The 9,692-nt window shown below is 40.0% G+C and overlaps 2 protein-coding genes across 5 annotated transcripts in view; one reads left to right on the top strand and one right to left on the bottom strand.

Annotated features, from left to right (window-relative positions):
* The window catches only part of Ankib1 (ankyrin repeat and IBR domain containing 1), a 142,102-nt gene extending 140,031 nt beyond the window's left edge, over window positions 1–2,071 (bottom strand). For 2 of the 3 annotated variants that reach the window (XM_008822540.2, XM_008822541.3), the window contains exon 1: window positions 1,577–2,071. The gene's annotated coding sequence lies outside the window, so the exon portion shown is untranslated. The remainder of the gene's footprint in view (window positions 1–1,576) is intronic. The other variant, XM_029558357.1, reaches the window with a different exon arrangement.
* A 78-nt stretch (window positions 2,072–2,149) lies between these two features.
* The window catches only part of Krit1 (KRIT1 ankyrin repeat containing), a gene marked incomplete in the record, with an annotated part of 32,184 nt that continues 24,641 nt past the window's right edge, over window positions 2,150–9,692 (top strand). The window contains 4 exon segments of one of the 2 annotated variants that reach the window (XM_017795464.2): window positions 2,150–2,493; window positions 4,472–4,560; window positions 6,662–6,811; window positions 8,221–8,380. In XM_017795464.2, the coding sequence (XP_017650953.1) occupies window positions 6,695–6,811; window positions 8,221–8,380 (277 nt within the window). 2 annotated transcript variants of the gene reach the window in all.

Genomic DNA, 9,692 nt, shown 5'->3' with positions numbered 1-9,692 from the left:
ATGTCAATAGGCTTGGAATGAATTTTTCTGTATGAAACTGTGTGTTTTGACAATGAAGAGGAGATCTTTTTTAAACATTGGAACCTAATTTAATTTTATCTCTTAGAGAGTTTATAATGAGTATAAGATTTTATAAGTGTAATAATTCATCTGTAAACCTAGAAATGTACAGCCAATTTTGAAAGAGATGTACCCTATTTAGTTTAAACGTTATTGAATAGGTTAATGCTGTTGTAATGAAATGCTTCTTTTAATTAAAAAAATAAATTAATTAAAAAAAAGATTTTTTCACATTATTGCTCATTCCTCATTAAAACACTACACTCTTCTTATTCAGAAGCTGACTGATTTTACAGAAAACAGAAGCCACACCTTTAACAATGGACTCACTCTGCACAAAGTTTGGCTTCTGTGCCAAGCAAAGTACATTTCCAGAGAGACAAAGCTACATCTTTTGAGTCCAGTTTAAACTAAAGTCTGAAATGCAAAGTAACAAACCAAAAAACGTGCCCAAAATTAACTGCTGAAAGGATCTGTCCTCCCCAGAGGGTGAGATAAATACATCAATGTTTCTTAATTAAATGTTTTTCAAGAAAAATAAATCACCAAAGTTACCAAACTATCTTAAAGTAGTTTACAGAATAACAAAGCTGCAACCTGCAACATACAGAGTAATATTTTAAAAGTAACAGTTTTCTATAGTGCCTTGAAAAGTCATAAATGCATGAAGACACATGACAGCTAGTGTTCAATCGCTGACAGCATTAAAATTATAATTTCATCTCATTTCTGGGAAGATCAGGAGTAGCAAGTTAAAAAAGGCAAATCAAATTCTAAGAGAAAAGGTCTAGTCAAATGGTAATCAAAACAAACCAAAACAGTAAAAAAAAAAAAAAAACAACAACAACAAAAAAGCAAACATTAACAGCATTCAAAATACACCAATACTTTTGTTTTCACACTGATTTCTCTGATCTAATCGAGGAGCTCTATGGAATGGGTCATTTCAATACAAGATTATTTGACATGCCATTCATATGTGAATGGTGTTCCTGAGACTGTCTCAAAAGCTCCTCAGGAGATGCTTAATTACAGCTCTGGCTCTAGTTTCCAACACCACAGTAAGGAAAGCAGCTCACACACAGAGGGAGAGGAACGAGGGTCCAGAGGAAGTGTCTATTGTTTTGGCGCAGAAGCAAACAAAAATAAGGTTCACTGGTACCATCTGCACCTCTTCCCCACCCATCAATCCTGCAGAGCACTTTAACCTATCCACTCCTCAAGACTCCAAGTCCGCGGGGCCGGTGGAATCCGAAGCTCTCCACCTCTCAAAGATTGTTTGGGGAGAGGCTGTCAACTTGGTAGAAAATGAGGGAAGCACACGTCTTTCGAGGACAGAGCGACAAGGCAGTGCATACACATAGGGAGGATGGGGCGCGCCCCGGAAACCAGGAGGCTTGCAGATTCGTGAAAAAGCCCCGATCAAGGATGGGGACAAGAGGGACAACAGTCACACTCGCAGGAGACACGGAAGGGCGTGAACTAGGCAGCCCCGATTCGCGAAGCTGTGACTTACGGTTAGTCCTCCGAGTAGGGACACGCGTCAGGCTAACCCCGCGGATCTGCAGGTCTTCCTCCGCCGCGGCCACCTGCCTCTCGCGCCGAGCGGGGTCCACTCCGCGCTCCACCCACACGCACCGGGCTCCCCTTCGTCGCCGGCCCGGGTGCACCGGTCACCAGCGGCTGCCGGAGGCCCGCGGGAAGCGCTGCGCGAGCCCGAGGTGCCGCGGCGGAGCTCAGACTGGGCCGGGGCCCCCCATCCCTCTCCCGCCGTCGCGCCGCCGCCGCTCTCGGGGCAGGGAGGAGGGGGCGGTGGCTCTTGCCTCCGCCTGGCGGTCAAGTCCAGCTCATGCTCGAGCCTTGGCGCGCGCAGCCGCAGCGGCCGACCTCCCCTCCTCAGCGTCTGGCTCTACCGACGCCACCACCTCGCGCTCGCAGCCGGTGGTCACCAGCTCCAGAAGGCTGCAACCCCGGCGTGAAGCAGCAGGAACGGCGGCACCCCCAAGCCGACCCGGAAGCACTTCCCTCGCCGATCGCGAACAGGCAGGGCGTGTGACCCCGGAAGTGATTGCCCCGCCCGGAGAGCCTGGAAGCTAAGGCCTGAGGACACCCTGAGCCCAGAGTTTGTGGAGAGCCTGACGGGTGACTGAGGCTGAGGAGAGGGAAGGACAGTGACGAGCTGGTGTCCAGGGCCCCGCGCTCTCGGGGCGCGGTGGGAGGCTTCTGAGGGTGATCGAGGAGCTTCCTGCCACAGGAGGTCGGGCCGGGCCTGGGAGAAAGAAGGAATGAGAAACGGTGACGGCCCCGGGTCCACCTAGTGACGGCCCTACCGTGTGAGTTGAATGTAGCGGCCGGGAGACAGCCGTCCGCCCGCTCCGGTGAGACCGCTGGGTTTAGAAGAGAAACAACATCCCAGACTCCAGAGGAACAGAGGTGGGACCATCGAAGCTCTCCACATCTGGTTTTCCCCCAGGCAGAGTCCTCTCTGGGGTGGAAACTCTTGGAACAGAGCAGCTTGCCATGTTCCCCATTGAGGAACATTGATGGGTGGTGGCCCGGAAAACTTCCCAGGCAGTGTTGTCATTGTCTGGAAAGTGATGGCCTGGCCACTTTGTCATGTAGCTCATTTCTCCGCAGTGGACCTCGACCTCCTTATTTAAGGTTTTCGGCCTGCTTTCTTTGCTTCTCCCAACTCCCTGGTGTTTTTAGCGTCACAGAGGTCTTTATGTAGCTGGCCTAACTCAGGCTCACTTTTTGCATTTCTTTCCCACGCTCTCGGTGAACGTACGTGTCTTTAGTGTTTGTTTGCAAACAGACCAACTAACCTACAAAGGAATATTAGCCTGCGGTGGGTACTGAAATGCAGTTGTACGCCTCGCCTTTCTCTGTCATAATGATAAGTACTCTCACATAATATTTCCAAATAGATCGTAGATACCTCTCCCAATTGTGAAACATTTCCATTTGTGTAAGTTATTATTTAGGCAGTACATTATCTTTTATGCCCGAGCATTTTCCCCAGTGGAGTGAGCCATATGGCAAAATGCCTCATATTTCCTATACTTAGTTACTTGAACGTTTATTAAAAACTCTGTCGAGGGGCTGGAGAGATGGCTTCTTGCAGAAGAACCAGGTTCGAATCCCGGTACCCACATGGCAGCTAACAACTGTCTGCAACTCCAGTTCCAGGGGATCCGATGGCCTTTTCTCCCCTCGCGGCCATTGCATGACACAGGTGCGCTTATATATGCAGGCAATCCACTCATACACATAAAATCAAAATAATAAATAGCAGGGTGTGGTGGCGCACACCTTTAATCCCAGCACTGGGGAGGCAGAGACAGGCGGATCTCTGAGTTCAAGGCCAGCCTGGTCTACATAGTTCCAGGACAGCTGGAGCTACCGGGAGACCCTGTCTCCAAAAGACCAAAATAATAATAATAGTAATAGTAATAATAATAATAAACTATTTTAAAAACTGTCTAAACACTTCGACCTCTACGTATGCCTTTATTGCTTATAATCAAGTTGCTCTCTTTCTCTCCATTTCTGTCTCTGCCCAGCCAGCTTTCCCGATGTTCTTAAATGGTTTTGTCAGTTCCCTGACTTAAACCTTTGTTTCCTTTTATGTCATTGGAAGTATGTCTATTTCAAAAGCTCAAGTATGAATATTTCTTGAAAATCTACTTTTAAAAATCTAGCTGGGTGTGGTGGCTCACACCTTTAATCCCAGCACTGAGGAGGCAGACAGGCAGATCTCTGAGTTCAAGGCCAGGCTGGTCTACATAGCAAGTTCCAGGCCAGCTGGGTTACATGGAGACCTGTCTCAAAAAACAAAAACAAAAACAAAAAACAAAAACTGGAGAGCTGGGAGGAGATGGCTCAGCGATTAAAATTACTGGCACCTCTTGCAGAGGAGGCGGGTTCAGTTCCCAACATCCACAAAACATCTGTTCTTAACTCCAGTTCTGGGGGATCTAACGCCCTCTTCTGGCTTCCTTGGGCATGGCATGACACAGGGACACATGCAGGCAAAACACTCGTACACATAGAATAAAAATAAATAGATCAAGCTGGTGTGGTGGCGCACGCCCTTTAAACCCAGCACTCAGGAGGCAGAGGCAGGCAGATCTCTGTGAGTTCAATGCCAGCCTGGTCTACATAGGGAGTTCCAGGATAGCTGGGGCTAGAGGGAGACCCTGTCTCAAAAAGACCAAAAAAAAAATTTTTTTTTTAATTTTTAAAGAATCTTTGGAGGATTTGTTAACAGTAAATAATTAACAAATATACGATGAGTATTAACAAAGAAGACACGTTGGTAATAAATGTGTTCTCAGCATAAATTGAGACAGGAATTAGTTAACTTTAAATTCTGCATAGAACATTAACAATTACTTGATTTCTCTTTTAGGTGCTTTATAGAAAGCATTGCTTCCATAACTGTGCCATGTTATTGACTCCACAATACAGTGTCTTTTTAAGGGGCTTGCAGTCTTTAAGGTATCCATGCAATTCATAATTTATAGTTTTATTGCATTTGTCATTGTTAATATGAAGTGGAGGTGTTGCTAAACAGAAATTCTGAGAATAGCCTAATCTTCTTCACATGGTATAAGAAACTCTGTTGTAGGAGTAGGTTTGAAGAATGATTTTATTAAAAAATTTGAACTGCAAAAACTTTTTATGAACTAGAATGAATTTACCCCTCAAACTCTAAACAACTCAAAATGAAATACCTTCATTCTGACATTTCACAGTAGCTTCTTTAGTGAAATATCTTTAATTTCTTTGGAACAAAATCAATGAAAACTTTTAGAATTTAAAATGGACTTTTTAATTTTTTAAGATAATTTTGTGCAATAATAATTATTAAGCTGTCAGGCTAAACTTTATTGAAAATGCCATAAAAGGGCCAGGCGTGGTGGTGCATGCCTTTACTCCCGGGACTTGGGAGACAGAGACAGGAGGATCTCTGTGAGTTCAAGGCCACCCTGGTCTACATAGTGAATTCCAGGCCAGCTGGGGCTGCAGGGAGACCATCTCAAAAAACAAAAAAAAAAACAAAAAAAAAAGAAAAAGAAAGGAAGAAGAAAGGAAATACCAGAAGTTACTGGATTTTATAGAATTTAATTTTCAGTAATAAAACATTTTTAAATTTTAGGAAAGTGAGTTACAAAGCAAAGTGACATTGATAGAAAACAGAATAGATGTGTATTCTCTCAAGTAACATTTGGAACCCTTTCTTGAAAATGCTTTTTTTTTCCTCTTGAGAGTTGAAGGAGTATGGAACTCATTTAATATGAAAGACTATTTTAATGCCTAATGGGCCTTTTAAAAAATTGGAGAAAGTTCATGTCGATGTGACAAGAAAAGAAAGTATTTGATATTCTTTTAGATATTTACTAGTGTATAACTGAGGGGAACCTTTAAAAACCAAAAAGATACAGATACTTAAAGAGATTCTTTTTAACGTAGCCATGAGAAAGCAATAGAACTAACCAAAGAGAACATTCAGCAGTCAAGAGTGTGGCTGAAATTCACAGCTTTTTAGGAAATTGCTCAGTAGAGACTTAAAAATAGTTTAGAGTGCAAAAATTATGCACACGCGCACGCACTCTAAATATATTTAGAAAAAAAATTGGATTATCTAGGGAATTGATAACAGAAATGGAAAAGATCTTTTATCAGCTGATTTATGATGGTTACCTCTAAAGAAAATCATAAACCTCTTATTAGCTTATCCAAATGTCTAATACAAAATTTTTCTTGCTAAAAGTTTTACAGTGACTGTCAGTGGGTATAAAGCAGGCAGCTACTTTCAACTTTGAAACTTAAAAGTTACTATTCTATATAATTTATGAAAAATAAATGTATATTATTTCAAGTCATTATTTCACTATTTCAAGTCATTATTTACTTTAAAAGGTATTTTATAATTATACTACTTTTTTAAACCCCAAAGTCAGATTCTTTTTTTTTTCTTGCTTTATTTTTATTTTATGTGTATGTATATTGTGTGCATGTATGCAAGTGCACCCGTGTCATGCAATGCCTGCGGAAGACAGAAGAGGGCAATGGATCCCCTGGAACTGGAGTAGCAAACAGATGGTTGTTAGCCACTGTGTGGGTACTGGGATTTGAACCTGAGTCTTCTACAATAACAGCAAAGACAGATTTTTACTCTCCAGTAAAGGACACCTATAAAAATACGTGGTGGCGCATGCCTGTGGTCCCAGCACTTGGGAGATGGAGGCAGGCAGATCTTTGTGAGTTCAAGGCCAGCCTGGTCTACATAGTGACCAGGACAGCTCGGGCTACAGGGAGACTCTGTCTCAAAAAGACCAAAAAAAAAAAAAAAAAAAAAAAAAAATATTTAACAGAAAAGGAATAAAGACTACAAGAAATTTTTAAATTTAAAGTTTTGAACAGTTAGATGATGAAGATAAAATTAGTCATCTCTGGCTTGCCTGTTAGTTACATATTGTAAGATAAAAATCAACATTTTATTTTTATAATTGTTTTTCACAGTGAATATGTGGAAATAAAAATTACTGGGTTGGGATGTAATGCTTTTTTTTTTTTTTTTTTACCTTGCCACCAGTTATGTCATTTACTCTTCCAAGGAACTTTCTGTATGTTTTATAAAGCAATGGGAAATCCAGAAAACGTAGAAGATGCATATGTTGCTGTTATTCGTCCAAAGAATACTGCCAGTCTCAACTCCCGGGAATATAGAGCTAAGTCCTATGAAGTGAGAAAATTTATATAACATTTGATTTCTACCATTGAATATCATTCTGTACTACCATTTACGTAGAAAGCTTTACCATGTACTATTAGTTACAATTAACAACTAGATAGTCTAAATCTCTACCCATCACTGCATTTTTTTCTGCTGCTGTTTTGACAATATGCTATTCATTTACATATGTAGATTGTTAAATATAAAGTTAATTGAGGGGTTGGGATGTATCTCAGTTGGTAGATTGGTTCCCTCCCATGCACTGATTCCCAGCACTGTATAAAACCAAGTATGGTGGTATAAGCCCATGATTGAAACACTTGAGAGATAAGAGGTAGGAGGATCAGAAGTTCAAGATGATCCTAAACTATATAATGAGCATAAAGCCAGCCTTGGTTGTGTGAGACTCTGCCTTACAAATGAAAGAGAGAGAGAGAGAGAGAGAGAGAGAGAGAGAGAGAGAGAGAGAGATTGCATGTTTTTCTTACAATTTATTTACGTTTTGGTACAATTTATGGAATGGCTCTCAAAAATTAAAATACCAATGCAAAAAGTCAGTTTACTTGGAATTTTAATGTAAAGATTAATCTTAATTATTTTCAAATTTTTATTTTTTATTTATTTAATTTTTTTTGGTCTTTTTGAGATAGGGTTTCCCTGTAGCACCAGCTGGCCTGGAACTCACTATGTAGACCAGGCTGGCCTTGAAGTCACAGAGATCTGAATGCCTCTACCTCACTAGTGATGGGATTAAAGGCATGCCTCACCATGCCCAGCTTTTCTTTTTTTTTTTGGTCTTTTTGAAACAGGGTCTCCCTGTAGCCCCAGCTATCCTGGAACTCACTATGTAGTTCATGCTGGCCTTGAACTCACAGAGATCTGCCTGCCTATGCCTCCCAAGTGCTGGGATTAAAGGTGTGCGCCACCATGCCTGGCCCCCTCAGATTATTTTTAACAATTCATTTCAAAGCGTATTTTGCCTTAAATCAAACTTTAGGCAGTCAAGTTACTTCTCTGTAGTCTTAAATTGTATTATATAGATTAGTAAATATGTTATTGAAGGAAATATATCTGTGTGTAATATCTATAATATATAACTTAATTTCTGTATTTTCCTATATAACAGATCTCAAGCCTAATTTCTCTAGCATTTTGCTTTAATTGCTTCTTGAAAGTTATCTGAAATTATCTCCTAATCCTGACAGCACTGTAGATTCATGAAATTACTAGTATCAGCAGCCCAGTCCTTATATATTCTGCTTTAATAGGCCTAGAGATCAGACTGGCATTGCTATTATTTTAAAGCTACATAGATTCTATAATATGCATCTATAGTTGCAAAAGACTGCCAGATTATCATAGTATTGTCAAACAAGTGCATTTTAAACTTTTTCTTCATGTCCTTTTTCTCATCTAAGATTTTATTGCATGAAGTTCCCATTGAAGGACAAAAAAAAAAGAGAAAGAAAGTTTTGCTGGAAACCAAACTTCAAGGCAACAGTGAAATAACACAAGGCATTCTGGATTATGTAGTAGAAACTACCAAACCAATTTCTCCTGCAAACCAGGGAATCAGAGGTAGGAAATGTTCCCTTCCTCTTAATCCTAACAGTTTGCTTTCAATATTTAAGAGAAGTTCTTTAAGTATATATTAAAATTATTATTATTATTTTGTCTTTTTAACACAGGGTCTCCCTGTAGCCCCGACTGACCTAAAACTCTCTATGTAGACCAGGCTGGCCTCAATCTCACAGAGATCCACCTGCCTCTGCCCTCTGAGAGCTGGAATTAAAGGCATGTGCCACTATGTCCAGCTTAAAACCAATTTCTTTTTATGTTACTTTCCATTTGAAGAAGTTGGAAAAGACTTAAGAATTTTTTAAAACTATAGTCTAGTTCCTTCAAAAAGTAATCCAAGTATAATTTATTAGCATACATTAATTATACCAAATAATAGGATTGATTATGGTATTTTCATGCATATGATGTACTTTTTCATAGTCACTGCTCCAGCTTGGTGCCCCTCCACTCTGCTGCTGGTTCTTTCTTCCCAATAATAACTAATTTCTATAGAACCTGAAAAATATTTAAAGTAATCACAGTGTTAACAGTTTATTTAATGGAAAAACAATGTTACTTTTGCTAAGTGAAGCTTAATATTTATGGATTAAGAAAAATCTTTAAGTAACCAGAAAGAGTTTTCTTCTTGTTTGATCACAGGAACAAGATCCTTTTCAGTGAACCAAAATGAACTGTAAAAGTATTAATCCTAAAAAATTGAGACCTATTTAAAATATTAAATAATGTTAGGGCTGGAGAGATGGCTCAGCAATTAAGAGCACTGGCTGCTCTTGCAGCGGACCTGGATTCTGTTCCTAGTACCTACATGAGAGTTAACAACTATCTGTAACTTCAGTTCCAAGGGATCTGACGCCCTCTTCTGGCCTCTGCAGGCATTTCACAGCACAGGTATACTTCTATACATACATACAGGTAAAACATTCATACACATAAAATAAAGATAAATTAAGACATATTAGATAATGTATAGCCTAGGCAAGTGATTAAAAATAGTGACCTCGTTTCTCAGGCTGTAGCCTCAAAAAAACAGACAATAGTCAGAAATTATAAACTATCTGCAAGTCAGGCATTATAATTAAAAAGATAAGGACTCAATTAAATAGCATTTGAAAAGAGTTGTTAGTGAGGTAAAGAGTTCTTCCTATTTTTATTTTGAGTATTTAGTCTCTAGACACGATAACTGAACTGTAAGTATGTGCTTCATAACTTTTGAAAGTGCGCTCACTGTATTACTACAGTAGCCTTAAGAATTTTTGTAGGTCAAGACTCTTAAGCATTTTAATTTATCATATTAAGAAGTTCTGCATAA

This window comes from Nannospalax galili, unplaced genomic scaffold (assembly GCF_000622305.1).
Source record: "Nannospalax galili isolate Female #2095 unplaced genomic scaffold, S.galili_v1.0 scaffold85, whole genome shotgun sequence".
Classification (NCBI taxonomy): domain Eukaryota; kingdom Metazoa; phylum Chordata; class Mammalia; order Rodentia; family Spalacidae; genus Nannospalax; species Nannospalax galili.
The sequence above is the reverse complement of the archived record's forward strand: the minus strand, read 5'-3'. Positions and strand labels throughout refer to the sequence as shown.